Genomic DNA, 26,008 nt, shown 5'->3' on the forward strand with positions numbered 1-26,008 from the left:
GAGGAATCCTAGAAGCAATGCCTGCTTCTTCCTGCCTTCTTTGATCCCTCCCAACCAAGAAAGCAGCCAAGACACATGACAGGAGTTGAAGTTTATTCTTAGAAAAAACAAAGTCCCATCCTCCCGGCATTGCCCAAGAAGGTTCTTCTAGGAGGCCCCGCCCCTCCAAATGGTCATTTCTCTTTTCTAACCCCAGCTTCCACCAATGCCATTAAGATGCTGCAACTTGGGTGAGGGGCTCCTCCAGGTACTGCACTAAAGCCTGGGCCTACAAGAGGGAGAACAGAAATCAGTCCCGCACATGGCCAGCCCCTGGGAATCCCAAATCCAGGTCTGCTCCCAGTGCCATAGGGAGCAACCAGCCCCAACCCCCGCCTGCTCTTGGGAGCTGGCCCATACCAGAAATGGACTGAGTAGACATGAAGACTCTAAAAACAGGGTCCTGGTGGGAGTGGACACAGTGGGGGAGCACAAAGGCTGGGTCCAGGGCTGTGGAAGATGGGCATATACGAACCTTGGCCTTGAGCATTCCAAAGCCCACGGTCTCCTTGGCATACATACACAGCAGAAGGTTGGCCACTCGGGTGATGGCTACACGGCCCTCCTGGGGGGGGGTGGGGTGGTGATAGGATGGGATGTGATGTTCTGCTTGGCACCCTTAGCACCCTCTTTCCCCAAAGGTTTCTCTGGCCCCAGAGAGACTATATTTTTTCCCATGCCCTGGGCACAGCAGGAGGTTCAGCAGAAAAGCTTTTGGCCACAGCCCTGGACATGGGATTCTGAGCCCAGGTCCCAGTCTCGGCATAGCCATCTACTAACCACGTTACTCTGGGAAGTACTCAGTCTTTCAGAAACTCAGTTTCTCTTTCTGTAACCCCCTACCTCATCCCAGTTGGTGAGGGTGCCAATACACATGAAATCTTGTATCTGCCAACAGTTGTCCAAACGAGTGATGTTATTTTATTTTATTTTTTTTTGAGATGGAGTTTCGCTCTTGTTACCCAGGCTGGAGTGCCAAGGCACGCTCTTGTTACCTAGTTTCGCTCGTTACCCAGGCTCACCGCAACCTCCGCCTCCCGGGTTCAGGCAATTCTCCTGCCTCAGCTTCCTGAGTAGCTGGGATTACAGGCACGCGCCACCATGCCCAGCTAATTTTTTGTATTTTTAGTAGAGACAGGTTTTCACCATGTTGACCAGGATGGTCTCGATCTCTTGACCTCGTGATCCACCCGCCTCGGCCTCCCAAAGTGCTGGGATTACAGGCTTGAGCCACCGTGCCCGGCTGAGTGACGTTATTACTATGAGCTCACCCCACAGATACTGAGAGGGGCATGGGAGCAGTAACCCAACTGATATTTCTCCTCTTTTCCCATGGTCATGTTTTTCAAACTGCAGGTTTGACACCACAGTTAGGAGATAAATTAAGAAGGTTGATCAGTGTTAAAAAACAAAAAAGCCCGGGCGTGGTGGCTCATGCCTGTAATCCAAGCACTTTGGAGGCCAAGGCGGTCGGATCACGAGGTCGGGAGTTCAAGACCAGCCTGACCAACATAGTGAAACCCCGTCTTTAAAAAAAAAAAAAAAAAAAAAAAAAAAAGCCGGGCCATCTCAGCTCACTGCAACCTCTGCCTCCCAGGTTCAAGCGATTCTCCTACCTCAGTCTCCTGAGTAGCTGGGATTACAGGCAAACGCCACCACACTGGGCTAATTTTTATATGTGTGTGTGTGTGTATACATATATATATACATGTTAAATGGAGTTTCACGCTTGTTGCCCAAGCTAGAGTGCAACGGTGTGATCTTGGCTCACTGCAACCTCCACCTCCCAGGTTCAAGTGATTCTCCTGCCTCAGCCTCCTGAGTAGCTGGGATTACAGGTGCATGCCAATACACCTGGCTAATTTTTTGTATTTTTAGTAGAAATGGGTTTCACTATGTTAGCCAGGCTGGTCTTGAATTCCTGACCTCAGGTGATCTGCCTGCCTCGGCCTCCCAGAGTGCTGGAATAACAGGTGTGGGCCACTGCACCCAGTCTAATTTTTGTATTTTTAGTAGAAATGGGGTTTCACCAGGTTGGCCAGGCTGGTCTCAAACTCCTGACCTCATGATCTGCCCGCCTCACCTTCCCAAAGTGCTGGGATTACAGGCCACAGTGCCTGGCCCCTTGAAATGTATTTCTTACGGGTTGGTTGTGGTCAAAACATTTGAAAGCTCTAGTACCAGCTCTAGGCATTCACTAAGAGTCATATGTTGAACTAAAATAGCATTGGTTGTGCAGGGGGCAGGGGAGAGTAGTGGCTGAGTGACAATGAAGACCCTTCCTAGAGAGTTCACCCTCTGGCTGATCTGAAAAAAACAAAAACAAAGTAACTTCAACAAATTTTTTACTAGGTATTCATTCTACGCTGGTAACGAAGCACTGCACTCTCTGCCTCTCTGACACCAACTCCTGCCACCCTCCTCCATCCATTCTCATGCAATTCCAGCCATACCAACCAACTCTGTGGATCCTTGAGCGGGCACAATTCTGCCTCAAGGCCTTCGTACTTGCTGTTCTGTCCAAAATATTCTTCCCCCAGATAGCCACATGGCTTGCCACGATCTTTCTTAAGATCTTTGATCAAATGTCACCTTTTCAGTGAGACTGTCTATAACACATACGCCCAACAAACTCATACTTTCACTTCCCTCCTTTCTTGACATTGCATTTTCTTTTTTTTTTTTTTTTTTTTTTTCCTTTTTTGAGACGGAGTTTCGCTCTTGTTACCCAGGCTGGAGTGCAATGGCACGATCTCGGCTCACTGCAACCTCCGCCTCCTGGGTTCAGGCAATTCTCCTGCCTCAGCCTCCCGAGTAGCTGGGATTACAGGCACGCACCACCATGCCCAGCTAATTTTTTGTATTTTTAATAGAGATGGGGTTTCACCATTTGACCAGGATGGTCTTGGTATCTTGACCTTGTGATCCGCCCGCCTCGGCCTTCCAAAGTGCTGGGATTACAGGTGTGAGCCACCGCACCCCACCCCTACATTGCATTTTCAATACCTAACATACTACATATTTTACTTATTTTAAATAATGTGGCCGGGCACAGTGGCTCATGCTTGTAATCCCAGCACTTTGGGAGGCCAAGGCAGGTGGATCACTTGAGCCAAGAGTTCGAGACCAGTCTTGGCAACATGGCAAAACCCAGTCTCTACAAAAAATGCAAAAATTAGCGAGGTGTGGTAGTGCATGCTTGTACTCCTAGCTACTTAAGAGACTGAGACAGGAAGATCACCTGAGCCCAGGGAGGTTGAGGCTGCAGTGAGCCGTGATTGTATCACTGTTAAGATTTATTAGCACTGGGGGTTTTGTCTTTCTGTTTGCTACTTTTTCCCTAGTCCTGAGAACACTACAAGGACCTAAATACTTATTGACTGAACAGATACTAAGAAGTTCACAAGCTAATGGCAACTTCCCCTTTCTGGACTTCATTTTCCCTTCTTTGCAACCATAAGGGGCTGTACTAAGGTCTGGAGACTAGCATGGTTCTGTGAGTCGGTGAAGCTGGGATGACAACACTTTGTGTTTGCATGTCATTCTACTGTTTATACCCATTATTTCATTTGATCTTCACAACCATCCATGAGGGGAGCAGGGAAAGGGAAATTACTGTTTTCTCCTTAGACGTGAGGTAAGGAAGCTGAGAGGTTAGGTGAGTTACCCAAGGTTCCACAACTGATGAGTGGATGGCTGAGACCACAACCCAAGTCAGACCTCTCAGGTCCAGGGCTCCTTCCTCACCACCACTTGATGAATAGGGTCCTGCCTATTACGAATGCTGCTGCAGACCAACTCTTAGTAATCTTCCGGAGATACTGTCCCTGCCCCTCCAACCATTCAGGATGGGGTCCGGGTCACCCCCTTGGGATCCCCTTGCGGGGCAGGGGAAGTCTGGCTTCCCTCTCCATACCATGCAGTCCATGAGGATGAATTTGAGATTGTCTTCGTTAAACGCTTGGTTCCCGTTCCGGTCGTAGGCGGCCCAGATGTTACTGGCTATGGCCGCAGTGACCCGGGCATCAGTGTCCCCGTAACCTGAGTAGGCCAGCAGCGATCCCTCGTTATTCAGCAACCTGGTGAGGGGCGGGGAAGGATAACGTTGTGTTGAGGACAGAGGGTAAAGCGCCTGGGTTTACAGCCCAAGTCCCACCACTGGCACAGCCAGCAAGGGTCTGGGCTTAGTGTGTCCTGGAACGTGCCCTAAGCACCCAGCACACCGGCTTCCCTTTTCGAAAGGGGATCTCCCAGCCGGCAGCCCCAGCCGCTGACCGCTCTGCCGCCTCCTCCCTTCCTGGCGATCCTTCCCCACCCCTCCCTCAGGGAGCCGTGCGCAGCCCAACTGCGGCCCTCGCCGCTCGGGTCCGTGGTCCGCACTCACAGGGTGCTCTGGACTCCTCCAGTGTTGGCTTGGCTTAGCACCTGGGTTAAAGCCTTGGGGCGCAACATGCCTACGGCTTCTAACCCTGGGCTTTTGCACCCAGATCCTCCGAGGTGCCTCCCGCGGGCCGCTGCCTGCTGCTTCCCGTAGTCCCGTGGGCCTGCTTCGGAACGCCCTGGGAGTTGTAGTTTCCTCGCCTGGCTATTGTAGTTCTGACCCAACTCCCCACCCCGCCGCGGGCGGCTCTGGGAATCGTAGTTCCTTGTGGCCTCGCGAAGCACCCTGGGAACTATAGTTCGCCTTTCCAGGCTGACCACGCGGTTGTGGGGGGCAAAAAGAGCGGGAGTGAAAGGACAGCGGCAGCACTGGAAGGACATTTAACTCGTTAGGGGAGAAAGGAGTCCACGTGTCCGCTTGGCAGTCCACGATTCAATAATTAGACTACGTCCTTATAGTTGTCAGGCATGCCTTTGGTTACTTTCAAAACAGTTTTCTCCGTTATGCACAATTCTGTGCGATGAGGCGAGGGGTACCGTTATTATTATCTTGAGGAAACCAAGGCTCAGAAAGGCTACGCAGCCAAAACCCAGCTCCCTGGAACCGTTCTTAGTAGACCAGTTAGGCCGTGACCCTCGGAGCTATAGGGTCAGTCCCAGAGCTGAGATCCTAAGTGGACTTACTTGCTGCGAAAACCCAACCTCCCAAGTTGGGAAAGGCCCCTGGCCTGGAAAGGACTTGGGGCTTCCAAGAAAGACCAAGTTATCACAGGGAACAGAGATAAAGCGGCGACACAGAAAGTCCTTTGTCCCAGAGCGGAGTTAGACGCGGAGGGGGCGGGGAGGCTTTGGGCTGGAAGGGACCGCGGCACGGCTCAGGCGGGCAGCGTTGGGCTGCGGTCTCCCCGAGGAGTCCGTCCCCGCCCCCGCAGTGAAGGGCACGCCCCACCCCTTGCCCAGAGCCCCCCCACAGGGGCCCCTGCCTGGCGAGCCCCGGGCCTGGCTCCGGACCCGGGGCTCGGCCCTGGGCGGACCCCGCTGCAGTGGCCCCCCCGGTCCGCCCGGGGCGCTGTGGCTGCGGCTGGTCCGGAGGGGGCGGCGAAGCCTCGGGGAGGGGAGGGGAGAGGAGGGGAGGAAGGGGAGAGGTGGAGAGAGGGGAGTGTTGGAGGCGCTGGAGCCGAGCCGGGCTGGCCGGGCGGGCGGGGAGGAGGAGGAGCTGGACGGGCTGGCGGGCGGCCGGGTGGCGGCGGCGGCATGGCGGAGCCGAGCGGGGCCGAGACGAGGCCCCCCATTCGGGTCACCGTCAAGACCCCCAAGGACAAGGAGGAAATTGTAATCTGCGATCGAGCCTCGGTCAAGGAGGTAGTACGGCTGGCGTGGGGCGGAGGGAGCGCGGAGGAGGGGTCTGTGAAGAGATGGGGGGGGCCTCCCTGAGGGTCTGGCGTCCCGGAGGGCCCCGGAGAGGAGGGCGAGGGCCAGCTGGGACTCCGAGGAGCTGGAGGGAGGGAGAGGCGGGTAGGGGGCGCCCTGCGAGGGGAGGTCTAGGGGAGCGTGGCGCGTGTTGAGGGGCGGGTTTTGCCTTGTGGCCTGGGCTGGGGGCGTGGTGGAGAGTGAGGAGGGGACACTTTGCACCGGGAAGAGGGAAGGACCCTGGGTTTGAGAGGAGTGTGCCTGAGTGGAGGCCTGGCAAGGTGCTAGCTAACCGAGAGAACCGGCCGGGGGCTGGGGAAGAGCGCCGGCGCCTACTCGGTGCCTCCGAGAACGCCCAGTGTTCTCTGAGCGGCAGGGCTGTCGGGGGAGGATTTCCCTGTGCCCAGATCCTTCCCACTCTTTCAAATCGACGTGGTTACATTTGGTGCTCAGCTCTTCTGAGATTTACACGGTGTGCAGTAGGTGCTCAATAAAATCTTGTTGAATGAGGGACTGTTGCCCGTGTTAGCCACCCCCTGTGGCCACTCCATAATTTCACATAGGCGGGGCTTAAGACAGGCCATCTGGTTGGAAGAGAGGGATCTGGAAGCTGCCTCTGCTTAACAAGTGCACTGTTTTTACTCAAAGTGTGTGTTGTGTTGTGTTGTGTTGTGTTGTGTTGTGTTGTGTTGTGTTGTGGAGGGGCTGGTAGAATTTGGGGAGTCTAACTCCATCTTTTTCTACCTCCCTAACCACAGAGAATTACTAAATTTCCGAATTTAAATACCCTACTGTTCCTTGCAAAGCCGAATTTGAAAACGGTTTTCATTGAGAGGTAGTGTGTTTAGTTGAGAGCCTGGACTTTGGTGTCAAGCTTTGAGTTCTGGTCTGCCTGGGGCAAGTTACCTTACCTCGCTGATTCATTGAGGCTGGCGTGGTGGTTCATGTCTGTAATCTCAGCACTTTGGGAGCCAAGCCTGGTGATCACCTGAGGTCAGGAGTTCAAGACCTGCCTGGCCAACATGGTGAAGCCCCGTCTCTACTAAAAATACAAAATTAAGCCGGACATGGTGATGCGTGCTTGTAGTCCCAGACACTCGGGAGGCTGAAGCAGGAGAATCCCTTGCACCCGGGAGATGAAGGTTGCAGTGAGCCAAGATCGCACCACTGCACTCCAGCCTGGGTGACAGAGTGAGACTCTGTCTCAAGATAAAAACAACAATAAATAAAATGAAGATAATAATTAATATACTAGATCTTTAACTCGTGCACAGGTAGTGCTCAGTAACTGGTATCAATTTGTTGTAGTTGTTACAAGAACACTGGGAATAGAGAGGAGAGAAAATTGGGTCTCAGAAGGCTAAAGGTTCAAGGCTGTTAACTGAGTTAACAGAAAGGACTTCCCATGACTAGAGATGAGAGCAAGAGAGTACAGAAGCTGTTGGGGAAGAGTCAGGGTCCCTGGTAGGGGTGTCCGGGCAGCCTCCACAGTGACCTCTGCCTCTTGATCACAGTTCAAAGAGGAAATCTCCCGGAGGTTTAAGGCTCAGCAGGATCAGCTGGTCCTGATCTTCGCAGGCAAGATCCTCAAGGATGGGGACACACTGAACCAGCACGGAATCAAGGACGGGCTCACTGTCCATCTGGTCATCAAGACCCCTCAGAAGTAAGTTCAGGAGCAGAGCAGATCCAGCTTCTCACTGGGCCTTCCAATCTGATACTTTCCCACTCATTGCTTAGCTATATCCAGAAGGCCTAAGCTGAGGCCCCGGCAGGTAGCTCCTAGATGAATCTGATCTCATCTCTAGGGGAGCAGAAGCTGATTTACCACCCAGAATGCCCTGAAGACAGATAATACTAGCTCCTTTCTCCCTCTCCCTGGTTTACCGACTGCCCCTCAGCCATCACCCGGCCCCAGCCTCAGGGCTGCTCAGGAGGAGGCTTGGGTTAAAACGGTAGTCCCACAGCAAGCACAGAGATTGTCCCGGTCCCTTCCCTCTTCTAGTGCTCACTCCAACTAGGATTCTCCTTTCTCTGTCCTCAGGGCTCAAGATCCAGCTGCTGCCACTGCTTCCTCCCCCTCCACACCTGATCCGGCCTCAGCACCCTCCACCACGCCTGCTTCGCCCGCCACCCCTGCACAGCCCTCCACCTCTGGCAGTGCCTCTTCGGATGCTGGCGGTGGCAGCCGGAGGAGCAGTGGTGGGGGGCCCTCTCCAGGGGCTGGGGAGGGACCCCCCAGTGCTACTGCATCCATACTGTGTAAGCCCTCAGAGAGGAGAACACAATCTTGTCCGGGGTTGGGAGTTGGGGAACGCCTAGAGGAGGGAGAAGCATGGTTCCTGCCCCTGGTCTCATGGGGATAGGGGACTCCATAGAGTTCCAGACATTGATACTTGATTCAAGCTGGGAAGGAAACTAGTCTGAGGAGTTCCCAGAGGTGGGGACAATGGCTAAGAGTTAAGAGTGAGGGGAGAAACGGGGTTGGGGATGTGGAGAAGCCTGGGTAAAGAGAGTGGAAGATCCTGTGAGTCTGGGGAAAAGTTGGATCCGGCAGTAGCCAGATGGGCTACTCATTCAACAGACCATTGCTGATTACCTTCTCTCTGCTCAGTTCTGTGTCTGGCGCAGCCTCAGCCTTCAGAAAGGTCTCAGCCTAGTAGGCTCACATTTTTTGGCCAGCAGTGGATCGGGGCCGTGCTGTGGGATTGATTGGAAGAGGGTCGTGTGAGAAGCATTTGGGGCCTGTCATGGAGACCTGAATTCAGTGGCTCTGGCTAGGAGAGGAATGGGCTCTTATGGCAGACTGTGACCCTGCCCCCTTCCTACAGCTGGCTTTGGGGGCATCCTGGGGCTGGGCAGCCTAGGCCTGGGCTCTGCCAACTTTATGGAGCTGCAGCAGCAGATGCAGAGGCAGCTGATGTCCAATCCTGAGATGCTGTCACAGATCATGGAGAACCCCCTGGTCCAGGATATGATGTCAAACCCTGACCTGATGCGTCACATGATCATGGCCAACCCCCAGATGCAGCAGCTGATGGAGCGGAACCCCGAGATCAGCCACATGCTCAACAACCCTGAACTCATGAGGCAGGTGGGTATGAGCGGGCTGGAGAGCTGGAGGACACTGGTGCCCAGCCATGCCCTGCCCAACCTTTCCTTCCTTGTCCTACATTGATTTATCCACTCGTGCATTCAGCAGTTTTGAACACTGGAGGTACAGCGATGAAAAGACAGGCCTAGCTTTTCAGGAATTCCAGTGTCAAAGGGAAGTGGGACGAGTAAACTGGCAATTAGCACACTGTGTGGTCAGCACTATTGTAAGGATAGTCACAGGATCCCCTGGGAGCATAGAGAAGAGCTCCTGACCCTACCCTGGGGCTTAGAGGAGGAATGTCACCAAGAAGAAATGTCACCAAGCTGAGACCCAAAGGAGGAAGACAACCAGGAGGAAAAAAAGAGTAGAGCATTCAGGGCCTAGGGACAGCACATGCAAAGGCTTGGGAGTGAAAGATGGTCGGTTGCCTGGGGAGCACTGTGGCTGGGCAGGGCCCAGTGGAGAAGGTAGACCCAGGGGACACTGTTGTGATGTTGCTCTTTGGGAGTTCCATCTCACGGTTCGCTCCACCAGAGGACCAAGATAGATGATCTTCCCAGCAGAGCTGTGGACCCCAGTGCTAGACTCGCCGGAAGATAACTTCCATAAGGTCAAGGATTTGTGAGTGTTTTGGTCACTGTCTAGAACACTGCCTGGTGCATGATAGTCACTCAGTAAATATTTATTGAATGCATGAATTACAGGACAAGAAATCAGAGTTCTGTGAGACTAGGCATAGCCATTATAAAGGTGTCTTAGAAGAGGCAAGTGCAGAGCAGATTTGGGAAGAAGGAGAGGGGAGGTGTTCCAAGTCAGATGGCAACAAGAAGTAGTTATGCTCATTTTTCTGTGATGAACTCCCCTGGGGTTGATACAGGTCACCCCTTATTGAGAATGAGCCATTGGCTCCATAGGAGGAAGCCCCCATCCTCCGAGTTTCTCAAGGTTCAGGCAGGCCAAAGTCTTGGGGTTGGGGATTAGAGGGCGTCAGTAGCTTTATTCCAGCTTGAATCCTTTCCTTCCCCAACTTGCAGTCATTTACCAGGAATCACAGTATGGTCTTAGATCGACCAACCTGATTTGAACACTGTCTTCACTCAGTGACTGTGTGTCCCAGGCCAGCAAGTCAGTTAACATCTCTGAGCCTATTTGCTCATCTGCAAAATAGGGACAGAAATTGGTTATTGTGGAGTTTACATGACTTGAATTCGGTAAACTACTTGGCCCTGTGCCCATATGTAGTAGGTGCTCAGTAGATGTTAATTTTCTCTTCTGCCTCCTCCCCTTTCTTTCTGTGTCCCTTCTGACTCAGTTTCCTTGTGCTCCCTGACATTTCTTTGGACATTCTGAGCCTAAGGGAGGGAAACTGCTGTCCTCACTTCAACTGGGATCATTGTCCTCAACTAGAAAAAGCCAACCAAAATACCCACAGGGAAACAAGGTTGGAGCCAAGATTACAGAAGAGGAAGGAAGTCCAGTTCACTCTACTCCCTGTCACTGTGGGGTAGTTCCAGGGCCCTGGTCCTCATCCTGACACAGACTCCCCTTCTGAAGGCTCACCCTTTTCCTAGCTTGGTGCTTCTCTGGCTCTGGGGCCCATCTTGTCTCTCTCCCTTCTCAGACAATGGAGCTTGCTCGGAATCCAGCCATGATGCAAGAGATGATGCGGAACCAAGACCGGGCCCTGAGCAACCTCGAGAGCATCCCTGGAGGGTATAATGCCCTCCGGCGCATGTACACAGACATCCAGGAGCCCATGTTCAGTGCTGCCCGGGAACAGGTGGGATCAAGGGCCGAGGTAGTGGGTCAGGCTGTCTGGGCTCAAGATTCCCTACCCCTACCCCAGGCAAGCCTGGGTCTGCTCTTCTTTCTTTCCCCAGTCCCCTGAGGGGTGGGCCTTGGCTTGAAGGCAGTTCTCAACAGTGCATATCGGGGGATGGTCCAACTTGGCATGGACCAAAGATAAGCAGAGGTCCTTGTGGAAGTGGGTGAGGTGTAACAGACAAAGACATTGACATTGTTTGAGAAACTTCTTGTACCAGGGGGCTCAAAGGTCACGTGGCAGGCCTGAGGTCAGACGCCAGCCTTGATACAGCATGTCTCAAGTATGGTCCGTGGATCCCCTGCATCAGGATCACCTGGGGAGCTTGTTAATAATGGGAATCTTGGTCCCCACCTTTGAGCTACTTACTGAATCTGTTTCTAGGGTTGGGCCCCAGGATTATGCACTTTAAAAAATGCTTTATGATTCCTATTCAAGTACACGCAAAAAAAAAAAAAATAGATAAAAATATAGCATCTTTAAAATCAATGTTGCTCTAACATGTTGCCATATATAATTTCAATGCCCTTTTGGTTTTTTTTAAAAAAATCGATTTTACGTTAAACACATTCTACGTCTATATATTTGAAAATTCATGTAACTCAATCAAGACAGTTGACGGTGGGCAAAAAGAAAAAAGAAAAAACCAAAAAAAAAAAAAAAAGAAGGAAAATTCAAAAGTTATACAAAGTAAACAAGAGTATTCCAAAAAAAAAATATGGAAATGTATCTAGGCCAAAAAAAGATTTACAGAAGGAGCCCCTCTGTTTCCATCTCCCAGCCACCACATTTCTACCAGTAGAAAAGAGGTGGTGACATTAGTTACCCAGTGCTAACTAATGTTAGTATTTTTTATATTTTCCTAGACATATTTAATATTTGCAAATAAGGTAGAGTTGCAGCCTTCACAACCCCTCTTCTCTTCTCTCCTTTTTTTTCTCTCTGGAGGTAACGACTATGCTGAAGGTGAAGTTTATCATTCTGATTCTTTTATTACCTATGTATATGTCCGTAAACATGTCTATATTATCATATTTTTAAATATGAGGTGGTATCATGCTGGTCTTATTTTAATTTGCTTTTTGGTTTTTTTTTGTTTGTTTTGTTTTTTTAAACAGATAAGGTCTCACTCTGTTGCCCAGGCTGGAATGGCACAAGCACAATCATAAGCTCACTCCAGCCTCCAGCTCTGGGGCTCAAGCAGTCCGCCCACCACTTTGGCCTCCCAAAGTACTGGGACTATAGGCCTGAGCCATCACACCCAGCTGAGTGTGTCTTTTGCTGATTCTGTTCTGATCCACTGGTCCGTTTGTCTGCCCCTACCATGACGTCACATTATGTTAATTAGGTGTTGGTATCTGGTAGAGTGAATCCCCACCTGCAGCCCCCCGCTCCTCAGCATCACCTTGGTTATTACTGATATTGCTCATTCAAGTTTTAGAAACTGCTTGTAGGGATCAACTTTTTTTTTTTTTTTTTTTTTAAGAGATGGGGTCTCGGCTGGGCGCGGTGGCTCAAGCCTGTAATCCCAGCACTTTGGGAGGCCGAGGCGGGTGGATCACAAGGTCAAGAGATCGAGACCATCCTGGTCAACATGGTGAAACCCCGTCTCTACTAAAAATACAAAAAAAAATTAGCTGGGCATGGTGGCACGTGCCTGTAATCCCAGCTACTCAGGAGGCTGAGGCAGGAGAATTGCCTGAACCCAGGAGGCGGAGGTTGCGGTGAGCCAAGATTGTGCCATTTGCACTCCAGCCTGGGTAACAAGAGCGACACTGTGTCTCAAAAAAAAAAAAAAAAAAAAAAAAATTAGCTGGGCATGGTGGCACGTGCCTGTAATCCCAGCTACTCAGGAGGCTGAGGCAGGAGAATTGCTTGAAGCCAGGAGGCGGAGGTTGCGGTGAGCCGAGATCGCGCCATTGCACTCCAGCCTGGGTAACAAGAGCGAAACTCTGTCTCAAAAAAAAAAAAAAAAAAAGGAGATGGGGTCTCACTCTGTCTTTCAGGCTTGAGTGCAGCAGCTCGATCATAGCTCACTGTAGGCTCCAACCCTGGACACAAGTGATCCTTCTGTCCCAGCCTCTCAAGTAGCTGGGACTACAGGCATGCGGCACCTTACCAAGCTAATTAAAAACATTTTTTTTGTTGAGATGGGGTGTCTCTGTGTTGCTCAGGCGGGCCTCAAATTCCTGGCCTCAAGCAATCCTCCCATTTTAGCGTCCCAACATACTGGGATTACAGGTATTGAGCCACTGCACCTGCCCTGAAAATTTTTTTAAATCAAAGTACTGCATGCACCTGATTAAGAAAAATCAAAAGTTGGCCGGGCGCGGTGGCTCAAGCCTGTAATCCCAGCACTTTGGGAGGCCGAGGTGGGTGGATCACAAGGTCGAGAGATCGAGACCATCCTGGTCAACATGGTGAAACCCCGTCTCTACTAAAAATACAAAAAATTAGCTGGGCATGGTGGCGCGTGCCTGTAATCCCAGCTACTCAGGAGCCTGAGGCAGGAGAATTGCCTGAACCCAGGAGGCGGAGGTTGCGGTGAGCCGAGATCGCGCCATTGCACTCCAGCCTGGGTAACAAGAGCGAAACTCCGTCTCAAAAAAAAAAAAAAATCAAAAGTTGAAAAAATGCTTATATGAAGTACTCCCGTGAATTCTGATGCACACTAAGTTATGAGAACCACTCTTGTCATCAGCAACCTGGGTTCACATACATGCTTCATCATTTTCTTTCTTTCTCTTTCTTTCTTTCTTTTTTTTTTTTTTTTTGAGATGGATTCTCACTCTGTCACCCAGGCTGGAGTGTAATGGCATGCTCACTGCAACCTCCATCTCCCAGGTTCAAGCAATTCTCCTGCCTTAGCCTCCCAAGTAGCTGGGATTACAGACACCCACCACCACAGCTGGCTAATATTTTGTATTTTTAGTAGAGATGGGGTTTCACTATGTTGGCCAGGCTGGTCTCGAGCTCCTGACCTCGTGATCCACCCACTTCAGCCTCCCGAAGTGCTGGGATTACAAATGTGAGCCACTGCCCAGCCTGCCCTGTCCTGCCTTGCCCCCTGCCCCCTGTGCCCTGCCCTGCCTAAAACTGAGAAACTTTAAAAATGTTTAATTCATTTAAAAATGACAATTTATTACAAGCTGGTGGGGTGCAGTGGCTCACACCTGTAATCCCAACATTTTGGAGGCTGAGTTAGATGGATCACCTAAGGGCAGGAGTTTGAGACCAACCTGGCGAACATGGCAAAACCCCATCTCTACTAAAAATACAAAAATTTAAAAAATAAAATAAAAATACAAAAATTAGCTGGGCATGGTGGTGGGTGCCCGTCATCCCCGCTACTCAGGAAGCTGAGGCAGGAGAATCGCTTGAACCTGGGAGGCAGAGGAACAAATTTATTACAAGTTAACATAAATAACATTCTTTTGAAAAATAACTTTATTTTCCAATACCAAACTTTAGAGGAAAGTGTGGCCTTGTTTTACATTTTTGCAGTCCTCTTTGATGTCTGGCTTACTATAAGACAGCTGGTTCTCAGATCTGCATTCAGTTTGCAATGTCACATGCCATGTAGGCTTTGGAAAACTCCACTGTGTCCTCATGAGAGAATAAGAGTTAAAAGGGCAAATTAATGTCTTAGAATTATGAAAACAGGGCCAGGCGCAATGGCTCATGCCTGTAATCCCAGCACTTTGGGAGGCCGAGGCAGGCAGATCACCTGAGTTTGGGAGTTCGAGACCAGCCTGACCAACATGGAGAAACCCCGTCTCTACTAAAAATATAAAATTAGCCGGGTGTAGTGGCACATGCCTGTAATTCCAGCTACTCAGAAGGCTGAGGCAGGAGAATCACTTGAACCGGGAGGCAGAGGTTGCAGTGAGTCAAAATCATGCCATTGCACTGCAGCCTGGGCAACAAGAGCAAAACTTCATCTCAAAAAAAAAAAAAAAAAAAAATTATGAAAACAATTCTAACCCTTGCAGGGGTCCCAGGACCACACTTTGAGAACTGTTGTATTATGAGAGTATTATAAGCATTAAAATAAGTGTGTCAGGCACATAGTAGGTGCTCAATAAATGATAGTGGTTATCATTGTGGACAGTTCAGGAAAAGAGATTTTGTCTTTAGAGTGTACCAGGAAGAACAAAGAGGGGCCCAAAACAGAGTGGGGTGAGGTGCTAGGCAGGTGTCAGAACAGGGAGATTGAAACAGGGATGGGGCTGAAACCATGGAGCACGAACCCTGGCCTGTGAGCTCTGTTATCTGAACAGGCATCTGGTAAGGTGATGGAGACCCAGCTCAGAGTAGGAGAATCCTTAGTCAGCCCTGGTCCCCATGACCCACTTTGAATAAACAGGAAAAGCAGCTCAATTATGAAGTTCTATGGTGGGGAGGGGCTGAAGTGGGACCACCTGGGAACTCAGGAGAGGAGCTGCTGAGCTTTTAAGACCACGAGAAAGGCTGAGTAGGGAAACTGAGACTGGGACTCCCTCAGCCAAAGCTCTGTCCTAGATGCTGGAGGGGAGGAGGTTCTGGTGCTGCCTTTGGGCAGCACACCATCCCATGGGGTATGGCCCTGAGGTGTCCTGGAGAACACAGTGAGGAGCCTGGTGGGGTGAGGGGGACCAGAGTTAAACTGAGGCCTGTTCAGCTGAAGCAGCCAGTGTATAGAGGTAGGCTTTGGGGTGGGAGGGTTAGACCTAGAGAAGGCATCTTCTGCCAGAGGTATATTCTGCAAGGGGGGTGGCCATTGTGATGTGCCGAGATGGACAGAATGCCAGGTAGGGGGCCGGGTGCGGTGGCTCACACCTATAATCCCAGCACTTTGGGAGGCCGAGGCAGGTGAATCACAAGGTCAGGAGATTGAGACCATCCTGGCCAACATGGTGAAACCCTGTCTCTACTAAAAATACAAAAACTAGCTGGGTGTGGTGTCACATGCCTGTAATCCTAGCTACTTGGGAGGCTGAGGCTACAGAATCACTTGAACCAGGGAGTCGGAGATTGCAGTGAGCTGCAAATGCACCACTGTACTCCAGCCTGGCAACAGAGTGAGACTCCGTCTAAAATGCCAGGTAGGGAAATCGCGGAGTGAGCGAAGGGTTCTGGAGAGTTAGGATTAGTACAAGGAGGCTGGGGAAAAAGATCTGGGTTCAAGTAGAGAGCCAAGTTTGACAGCCTACTCCCATTAAACCAGTAGTTACTTATTGAGCACCTACTAGTGTCAGGGCTGGGGGTCCAAAGGCAAATCTGACATTGTCTCTGCCCCTTGAGGTACAGGAAAACAAATATTTTGCTATACAATGGGAAAAGCGTGTGTAAAGTGCAGTGGGTTACGTAGGAGATGATTAGAGACCAAATATTGAAAGCCACCAGCAGGGATCGGAAGTTTTCAATTTTCTCAGGGGTTCAGTTACCTAGTCAGTAGCATCAGCTAGCTCCTACCCTGTGGAGCAAGGGAGAAGCGATCCATTGCGGGGCAAAGAACTGAACTCAGGACCTCCAAGGTCTTAAATCTCTCTTCCTTTTCTGGGGAAGGGGAGGCAATTAAGTGAGAGGAGAGAAAGGGCCTTAGCCCTTGTCCCTGGATTTGTTTCAGTCCTTAACCCGAAACCTTTCCCTCCTCCCAGTTTGGCAACAATCCCTTCTCTTCCCTGGCCGGGAACTCCGACAGCTCATCCTCCCAGCCTCTGCGGACTGAGAATCGAGAGCCCCTCCCTAACCCCTGGAGCCCCTCGCCCCCCACCTCCCAGGCCCCCGGGTCCGGTGGGGAGGGCACCGGAGGATCGGGGACCAGCCAGGTGCACCCGACAGTCTCGAACCCCTTTGGGATCAATGCGGCTAGCCTGGGGTCAGGTATGTCCTAGGGTGGAAGGAGCTTAGTGGGGTCACCAGGGCAGCCCCTCTGCCCCAGGACTGAGTGGGGTTGTTACTGCTCCAGGATTTTGAAGACAGAGGTGAGACTTTTGAGGCCACAGAGCGGCTCTGCGGTCTGGGATAGCGGCCTCACTCTTTGGAGGGTGAGGGCTAGTTCTGGCCATATCCTAATATCCCTGGGAGTAACCTAAGTAATGGCTCATGTGTAAACCAGGCCCCACCTCCTAAGCTCCATGAGCACCTCTGGTATTACCCAGTGTAAAAGGATCAGACTGCTGTGGGCAGAGGGGTCTGGAGAGGAATCAAGGCAGACCTGGGGAGAGGCAGATGTGAGGCTGGGGGAAGGGACGCGCAGGGCTTGCCATGTACAAAAGAACAGGTTATACACTGTGCAACCCTAGGGGATGCCCCATTTATCTGGACTATGACCGTACGCATGGCCTGGGGGATGTCTTCAGCAGGTGCCCTAATTTCTCTGTACTCTGGGGGATATCTTGATTGGGAAAGTTCCTTCCCTCTGTGTGTTTCAGTTTCCTTATTTGTAAAATAAGGACTGGAACTTGATCCATGGTTTTAAAATTGTGCTCCTGTGTCCTAAAAGGGTCTTCATCTCCAGGATGAGGAAGGACCCAGTGGGAGAGGCTCCAGGCCTCCTATCCCAGCTCCAGCCAGACCATTACCATACTTGGTATCTGAGTGAGCTTTGGCATGAGGAAAGGGTCTCTGCTGCTAAGACAAGTTTGATCTAGATAATATTGAATCATTTCTTTCCAAAGTGGACGTAATTTGAGCTTATGGCAGGAACAGTCCAGAGGAGCATAAATCAGGCCTAGTTCCTAGCTGGCTTGTCGTTAGCGAGTCCATGGAAAAGGGGCTAGGCCAAAGCAGGGCAAGATGACCTTGGAGTTAGGAGAGTTGGATTCATGCCACAGTCCTAGGGTGCCCACTGGACCATTGCCTTTCTGAGTTGTATAGCCATCCGGTGTCTGAAGTCAGGTAGATTGAAGTGAGGCCTTCGGTTTCCATCTGGACCCTTTCTCTCCTGTTTTCTTTTTTCCACCTTGTCCTAGGGATGTTCAATAGCCCAGAAATGCAAGCCCTCCTCCAGCAGATCTCTGAGAACCCACAGCTGATGCAGAACGTGATCTCAGCTCCCTACATGCGCAGCATGATGCAGACGCTTGCCCAGAACCCTGACTTTGCTGCTCAGGTACCAAACAGTATGAGGAGAGTGTTGCTGGGGAGAGAGTTCCCCTGGTTAGGGACAGTTTCTCCTCTGTGGAGCTAGACTGCCTGGGTTTGTACCCCAGGCTCTGCCACTTCCCAGCTGTGTAAGCTAAGCAAGTTATTCAGCCTCCCAGTTTCTTCATCTGTAAAATGATAATAACAATAGTTCCTACCTCCTAGAGTTGTGAGGATTAAGTGAGTTAATACACGTTAAGTGCTTAGAACATGGCGTGTAACAAAGTAAGCTCTATGTACCTGGAAATGTTAGCTTCATCAGACCCAGGGTTGAACAGCCTGACTCCTCATACTCTTCACTGTCCAGAGCGTATTTCCATTTCCTCTCACTGTCCCACTTAGGCCTTCAGGATACTTTGAGATCCCTGGAGAAGCTGGCCAGATTTCCTACAGTGGTAGGGGGTACCCAGGGAGTCTGAGGCTGTGGGGAAATGCTTAGGGTGGAAAGGCCCAGGTCTCCCCCTACTACCTTCACCCTGGCAGATGATGGTGAATGTGCCGCTCTTCGCGGGGAACCCCCAGCTGCAGGAGCAGCTCCGCCTGCAGCTCCCAGTCTTTCTGCAGCAGGTGAGTGAGGAGCCTAGATGGGTGGAAGTTGAGGGCAAGGGATAGGCCCTGAAGCCCAATGGGTGGAAATTAAGTTGGGGCAGAGCTTGACTCTGGGCTCCTGCTTGAGGTCGTCTCTTTCCTGCCACCTCCCGATGCCTTTCTCTGCTTATTTCCCACCAGATGCAGAACCCAGAGTCACTCTCCATCCTTACCAATCCCCGAGCCATGCAGGCATTGCTGCAGATCCAGCAGGGACTACAGACCCTGCAGACCGAGGCCCCTGGGCTGGTACCCAGGTGAGGGCAGGGGGACAGGCGGGCAGCAAGGTTATTCCCCTTCAGCTCTTCTCTCTGCCGCTCTCTCAGCAGGCTTTGTGTCTGAGGGTCTGTTTTCCTGTTTCTTCCAACTGCTTCTCCTTCTGGATCTTATGTTCTCATCCCTTTCTTGGATGCCATCTCCTACCTCTTGGTCTGTCTTGCCTACAGCCTTGGCTCCTTTGGGATGTCCCGGACCCCAGCACCCTCAGCAGGCAGCAATGCTGGGTCTGCACCTGAGGCCCCCACTTCCTCACCAGCCACGCCAGCTACATCTTCTCCAACAGGGGCTTCCAGCGCCCAGCAGCAGCTCATGCAGCAGATGATCCAGCTTTTGGCTGGAAGTGGAAGCTCACAGGTACATGAGGCAGTGGGGACAGGTGCTGGGACCACCACTTTGATCCTGGGAGGTTTCAAGGGAAGCAGTAGAGTGGGCGGCTTGGGAGTCAGGTCCTCTTCTGCCACTTTGTAGCCTTGGGCAGGTTACTGATCCTCCCTGAGTTCAGTTTGTGCAGATGTAAAATAGAGATGAGCAGAGTAATGGTACTTACCGTGCGTTACATACTGTTCTAAATGCTTTAAGTATCAGCTCGTTTACCACATTCCTCACAACAGCCTCTTGAGAAAGGGATTATTATTTCTGTGTTAAAGAGGAGGGAGACTAAGGCCTAGAAAAGTTAAGTGGTTTGCTCACTTACATTGCTAGTAGATAATAAAACCGAGATCCAAACCCAGGCATTCCACCTCCGGAATTTACACTGTGCCATTTCTGCTTATATCAAAGGATCCTATTGATAATTAAAGCAGCCCCCATCTCTGAGACTCTGGGGAGGGGGATTTTGTGAGGTGAGGTAACCAAAGCCCTGGGAAAGTCAAGGTAAGCAGCTCGCAGGAGGGGCAGGGATGACCTGCCTCGAGTGAGCCTCTTAACCCTTCTCTTACCTCTGACTCATTTGGAAAAGCCATTCAACCAAAAGGTATGTTTACCCAGCTTTGTGCAGAGCACAAGAGCTAGACTAGGTGATCTCCAGTCCAGGTCCAACCCTAGTTAGATTCTGTGGACTGTGAAGAGAAGAAACATGGAGCACTGGAAAGAGTTTTTTCTTTTTTTTGAGATGGAGTTTTGCTCTTGTTGCCCAGGCTGGAGTGCAGTGGAGCAACCTCAGCTTACTGTAACCTCTGCCTCCTGGGTTCAAGTGATTCTCCTGCCTCAGCTTCCCTAGTAGCTGGGATTGCAGGCATGTACCACCATACCCAGCTAATTTTTTGTATTTTTAGTAGGGAAAGGGTTTCACTATGTTGTCTAGGCTGGTCTCAAACTCCTGACTTCAGGTGATCCACCTGCCTCGGCCTCCCAAGGTGCTGGGATTACAGGTGTGAGCCATCACACCCAGCTGGAAAGGGCTTTTATACTGCAAGTTAGGGGGCCTTGGCAACTGACTTGCTCTCTAACCCCAGGCAAGTCCCGTCTTTCTCTGGATCTAACATTCCTCCCTTCAACACCAGGTGGACAGTGCTTGCTGGATTCTTTCTAGTTCATAATCTAGGCTTGTGCTCTCTAAACACCCCTTGGGCATACATTTACGGGAGACATTTAGAGGAATGACAAGAATGAAAAGCCACACCAGGAACGTGGCACATGCCTGTAATTCCAGTGCTTTGGGAGGCCTGGAGTTGAGATCAACCTGGGCAATGCAGGTGGACCCAGTCTGTAAAAATTTCTTTATTAAAAAAAATTTTTTTGCCGGACGCGGTGGCTCACACCTGTAATCCTAGCACTTTGGGAGGCGGAGGTGGGTGGATCACCTGAGGTCAGGAGTTCAAGACCAGCCTGGCCATCATGGTGAAACCCCATCTTTAAAAAAAAAAAAAAAAAAAAGAGGCCGGGTGCGGTGGCTCAAGCCTGTAATCCCAGCACTTTGGGAAGCCGAGGCGGGTGGATCACGAGGTCAAGAGATCAAGACCATCCTGGTCAACATAGTGAAACCCCATCTCTACTAAAAATACAAAAAATTAGCTGGGCATAGTGGCGCGTGCCTGTAATCCCAGCTACTCAGGAGGCTGAGGCAGGAGAATTGCCTGAGCTCAGGCAAAAAAAAAGAAAAAGAAAAAGAAAAAAATTTTTTAAAGGGCTGGGCACAGTGGCTCACAACTGTAATCCCAGCACTTTGGAAGGCCAAGGTGGGTGAATCACTTGAGGTCAGGAATTCAAGAACCACCTGGCCAACATGGTGAATCCTCATCTCTACTAAAAATACAAAAATTAGCTGGCCTTGGTGCCATGTGCCTAAAATCCCAGTTACTCAGGAGGCTGAGGCAGGAGAATCACTTAACCCCAGGAGGCAAAGGTTTCAGTGAGCCAAGATCATGCCACTGCACTCCAGCCTGGGGAACAAGAGCAAAACTCTGCCTAAAAACAAAAACAAAAACAAAAAAAAACTAGTGTAGCGGCTTATGCCTGTAATCCCAGCAGTTAACAGAGGCTAAGGCAGGAGGATTACTTGAGACTAGCCTGGGCAACATAGCAAGACCCTGTCTCTACTTTCTTTATTTTATTTTATTTATTTATTTATTTATTTATTTGTTTTGAGACAGAGTTTCGCTCTTGTTACCCAGGCTGGAGTGTAATGGCACAATCTCGGCTTACCGCAACCTCCGCCTCCTGGGTTCAAACAATTCTCCTGCCTCAGCCTCCCTAGTAGCTGGGACTGCAGGCGTGCGCCACCATGCCCAGCTAATTTTTTCCATTTTTAGTAGAGATGGGGTTTCACCATGTTGACCAGGATGGTCTCGATATCTTGACCTCGTGATCCACCCACCTCGGCCTCCCAAAGTGCTGGGATTACAGGCGTGAGCCACCGCACCCGGCTACTTTCTTTATTTTTTACTTTATTTTAATTTTATTTTTTTGAGATGAAGTCTTACTCTGTCCCCCATGAGTACAATGGCACAATCTCAGTTCAGGGCAACCTCTGCCTCCTGGATTCAAGCAATTCTCCTGCCTCAGCCTCCCTAGTAGCTGGGACAACAGGCTCGACACCATACCCACCTAATTTTTGTATTTTTAGTCTCAGGATATTACTGTGTTGGCCAGTCTGGTCTCAAACTTCTGACATCTGGTGATCCACCTGCCTAAGCCTCCCAAAGTGCTGGGATTACAGGCATGAGCCACTATGCCTGCCTTTTTTTTTTTTTTTTTTTTTTCAGATGGAGTCTTGCTCTGTTGCCCAGGCTGGAGTGCAGTAGTGTGATCTAGCTTACTGCAACCTCCGCCTCCTGGGTTCAAGCAATCCTATACCGCAGCCTCCCGAGTAGCTGGGACTACAGGTGTGTGCCACCACACCTGGGTAATTTTTTGCATTTTTAGTAGACATGGGGTTTCGCTGTGTTGGGCAGGCTAGTCTTGAACCCCTGACCTCAGGCGAACTGCCAGTCTTGGCCTCCCAAAGTACAGGGATTATAGGTGTGAGCCACCGTGTCTGGCCAAAAACAAATTTTTTTAATTAGCTGGGCATGATGGTATAAACCTGTAGCCCCAGCTCAAATTTCTGACCTCAGGTGATCTGCCCACCTTAGCCTCCCAAAGTGCTGGGATTACAGGCATAAGCCACCATACCTGGTCGGGAAGGGCTTTTATACTGTAAGTCTTGGTGACAAACTTGCTCTGTGACAACAGGCAAGTCCTGTCTTTCTCTGGATTGAACATTCTTCCTTTCAACACCAGGTGGACAGTCTTGTATTTGCATACACAATCTTACGATCCATCCCTAAGGTGTCCTGGCCCTTATATTCTCTTCTCATTCTAGTTATTCCTCTACTTCACATATAGGGAGGCTAAGATGGGAGGATCACTTGAGCCCAGGAGATAGAGGCTGCAGTGAGCTCTGATTCCTGCCACTGTATTCCAGCCTGGGTCCAAGACCTGTCTCAAAAAAAAGGAAATACTTCTCTTTTATAAATAAATGGTTGTTGATCAGTGAAACAAAATTAAATTGCTTCTTAACTAGGACCGTCCTCTGGCCTTTCATATGGCTGTACGTGTGATGACTATTAGGAGGGGGCTTGCAGGTCATGCTAAGCATGCATCTTATTTGACCACGGAGCATTTTGCTTTTGGAGGGCCTGTTAACATCTCCAGTGTCCGTGGAAAGTATTGAGGACTATACACTGGTCTAGGCTTATCAGTTACCTTGAAAGTCTGAAAAAGATATCCGGCCGCCTTTTTATTACACAGTTATTTAGGACTTGGGACCTAGGCTCCTGGGCCCCCATTTGCAGCTCATCTTCCCTATCCTGATTGACTCTGAGGATATTAGAGAAGTCCTGCTGGTCTTAGAAACCCTTCATTGGAATAGGGGCCCCAAGATTGGTCCTGTGCCCACTACACAAGGCCTGTCCCCTCCAGGTGCAGACACCAGAAGTGAGATTTCAGCAGCAACTGGAGCAGCTCAACTCCATGGGCTTCATCAATCGTGAGGCCAACCTGCAGGCTCTGATTGCCACAGGAGGGGACATCAACGCAGCTATTGAGAGACTGCTGGGCTCCCAGCTCTCCTAATCCCTCGGCCCATGCCTCCTGCCTCTCCCTTCCCTCAATGTCAGCGTTTGGTTCCGCCGCCGTCAGCCCTTCCCCTCTGCCGCTCGTCATCCCTTCCGTCTTCTCCCTCATCCTCTCCAAACAGCAGGGTGACTTTAGAGGCATGGGCTCCAACCCCTTAGCTCTGTCTGAGAATTATGGTTTTACTGCTACATCTCTAACAGAATCTTCTCTCCTGGTCTCCTTGAGCAGAGCTACTTAAACAGTTTTCACAGTTTCACTGATTGACCCTACCTCCTTGTCCCACACCACCTTTTGCAATCTTTAAACTTGCAGTGGTAGTGCAGAGTCAAAGGAGGAACCAGCTGTCTGATGTACTGGAACATAGTCTTCCATTTATACCACTAGGGTTTTGTCTTATGTTTACTTTTGGTAACTCGCTTCCTCCTTTTTCCCCCGCTATCCCCCACCCCTAGCCCAACCAATGCTAGAATTTCTCGCTCTGAAGGAGGAGCAGGTGAAACAGGTGGTAATTTTCCTCCTCAGCCCCTATTCTGGTCACTTCATTCAGCACTTTTTCGTGGGCACTGTTGGGAATTCCAGGGTAAGGAGGAAGATAACCTGTTCCCTCTCTCTGAAGAGGGAGCTGAGACAGCCTTCTGGACAGGAATGAACAAACCCTGGACCAGCCCCGGGGAAATTGGTGCAAAAAAGGAGGGAATGAGGTTATTCAGAGGAAGGGAATAGGGGTGGCAGCCTGAGTAAAAGGCTTGGAAGTTGGAATTAACAGTGGGGAACAGAAGCACTCATAGATCTTTTAGGCAGAAGAATCCAGGCCCAAGCTGGCAGAAGAAACTTAGAGATGCTAATAGATTTGAACTGAAGAAAAGGGCTCAATGCAGCTGAGCACCACGCCCCACAAGGGGTCATATTGGCTTCCTTTCCTCAAATACATGTGCTTATATGCACACACATTTCCATGGACCCAGGACTTGCCTCTGTCCCCAGGCACCAGTAATCTGAGCCCTCCTCAAAGGACATGAAGGGGATTGGGGTCTGAACAGCAGGGAAGTAGGTGTGTATGCACACATGTTGGTGAGAAGTGGATGATTTGTTGGTTTCCGATTCAGAGTGCTCCCACCACCAGAGACAAGTGGGTAAAAGCACCAGTCCACTGCAGGAATACATATCCAGGAGAGCTAGGTCCCTTGGGCCTCTGGCTGCTGGTTAACCCAGAGGTAGTGTGGGTACCCCTTCTGAAGCTGCCAGCGCTGTTACTAGCACCCTTATCACCCGTCACTGCCTTGTGGGAATAGTAGAGGGTTTATTTCCCTCCAGGCCAGAATGTTTCTTTGAGGAAGGAGAGGAGAGGGTGGCAATGATTGATGCCTTTGATCTGGAATTGGACATTGCTCTGGCAGAGCACAGAGGAGGCTCATATCACCTCTTCCCTCTGCTACTTGGCCCAGCTGCTTGGAGGACCAACCCCGTGGCTGAGAATATGACGGCAAGAGGAACAGAGTTTGCTCCAAGTGGGAAAGGGTCCTAAGCAATCCAGAGAGGATGTCCGTGTGGCTTTCCCTCCCTGCCTCCCCCAGCTCCCACACTGGCCTTTGTAAATAAATGGTGTGGTCTTTGTTGTGAGAGTGTGTTGGTGTTTGTTTTTTGAGGAAGAAGAGGCTGGCTGAAGACAGCTTCTTGGTTTTACAGGGCAAAAAGTGGGATCTAGAGGAATTCGAGGTTTGGTTCAGTTACTACAGATGTTAAGAAATATTAAAAGTGTTCCTAGGTTAAACAACAACAACAAAATATATATATATAGATAGATAGATAGATAGATATAGATATATAAACTGGCCAAAGCTTTTGCAGTGGCAGTATCGTAGCCAATGAGGTTTATCCGAGGCACAATTATTGCTAATTGAAAACTTTTCCCAATACCCCGCCATGACGACTTGAAATATAGTCGGCATTGGCAATTTTTGACAGTCTCTACGGAGACTGAATTATTAAAAAAAAAATATATATATATATATAGTAAAAAGTGGCTGAGATCACACCATTTCGCTACAGCCTGGGCAACAAGCAAAACTCTGTCTCAACAAAACAAAAAAATTTGCAGTGGCTCACGCCTGTAATCCCAACACTTTGGAAGGCCAAGGCGGGTAGATCATGAGGTCAGGAGTTTGAGACCAGCCTGGCCAATATGGTGAAACCCTGTCTCTACTAAAAATACAAAAATTAGCTGGGTGTGTAGTCCCAGCTACTTGGGAGGCTGAGCCAGGAGAATAGCTTGAACCCAGGAGCAGAGGTTGCAGTGAGCTGAGATCGAGCCACTGCACTCCAGACTGGGCAACAGAGCAAAACTCCATCTCAAAAAAAAAAAAAAAAAAAAAAATTAGCCAGCCATGGTGGTGCATGCCTGTAGTCCTACCTACTTGGGAGACTGAGGCAGGGAATCACTTGAGCCCAAGAGTTTGAGGCTGCAGTGGGCCATGATTACACCACTGGACTCCAGCCTGGGTGACAGAGCAAGACCCTTACTGAAAAATAAAATTTTTAAAAAATGAAATAATAAAATAAAATAAAATGGTATAGAGGCCAGATGTGGTGCCTCTAATGCCTGTAATCCCAGCACTTTGGAAGGCCAAGGTGGAAGGATCAATTAAACCCAGGAGTTCAAGACCAGCCTGAGCAACATGGGGAAACTTCATCTCTACTAAAAATACAGA

The 26,008-nt window shown here is 50.2% G+C and overlaps 2 protein-coding genes and 1 non-coding gene across 4 annotated transcripts; 2 read left to right on the forward strand and 1 right to left on the reverse strand.

The window, feature by feature from the left end:
- Positions 1-76: 76 nt before the first annotated feature.
- On the reverse strand, positions 77-4,617 carry LAMTOR2 (late endosomal/lysosomal adaptor, MAPK and MTOR activator 2). Its single transcript, XM_003937828.4, has 4 exons — positions 4,424-4,617; positions 3,956-4,118; positions 515-604; positions 77-268 (listed from the first exon to the last, which is right to left on the reverse strand). The coding sequence occupies exons 1-4, from the start codon at positions 4,489-4,491 to the stop codon at positions 212-214; spliced, it is 378 nt and encodes a 125-aa protein (XP_003937877.1). The 5' UTR covers positions 4,492-4,617; the 3' UTR covers positions 77-211.
- Positions 4,618-5,506: 889 nt separating this feature from the next.
- Positions 5,507-24,920, forward strand: UBQLN4 (ubiquilin 4). Of its 2 annotated transcripts, none has more exons than XM_074390011.1 (11): positions 5,507-5,781; positions 7,344-7,495; positions 7,874-8,091; positions 8,661-8,923; positions 10,548-10,706; positions 16,388-16,613; positions 17,705-17,844; positions 18,360-18,443; positions 18,606-18,721; positions 18,911-19,097; positions 24,746-24,920. In XM_074390011.1, the coding sequence occupies exons 1-11, from the start codon at positions 5,674-5,676 to the stop codon at positions 24,779-24,781; spliced, it is 1,689 nt and encodes a 562-aa protein (XP_074246112.1). In that variant the 5' UTR covers positions 5,507-5,673; the 3' UTR covers positions 24,782-24,920. The 2 variants fall into 2 exon arrangements, with proteins under 2 accessions (XP_074246112.1, XP_010346911.2); XM_010348609.3 differs by having other exon boundaries at positions 5,508-5,781; positions 23,145-24,920.
- Positions 24,921-25,136: 216 nt separating this feature from the next.
- LOC120360296 (U4 spliceosomal RNA) lies at positions 25,137-25,277 on the forward strand. The gene has a single exon (XR_005576852.1). It is a non-coding gene; the product is annotated as a U4 spliceosomal RNA (small nuclear RNA).
- The last annotated feature ends 731 nt before the right edge of the window (positions 25,278-26,008 follow it).

This window comes from Saimiri boliviensis, chromosome 19 (genome assembly GCF_048565385.1).
Source record: "Saimiri boliviensis isolate mSaiBol1 chromosome 19, mSaiBol1.pri, whole genome shotgun sequence".
Lineage (NCBI taxonomy): Eukaryota > Metazoa > Chordata > Mammalia > Primates > Cebidae > Saimiri > Saimiri boliviensis.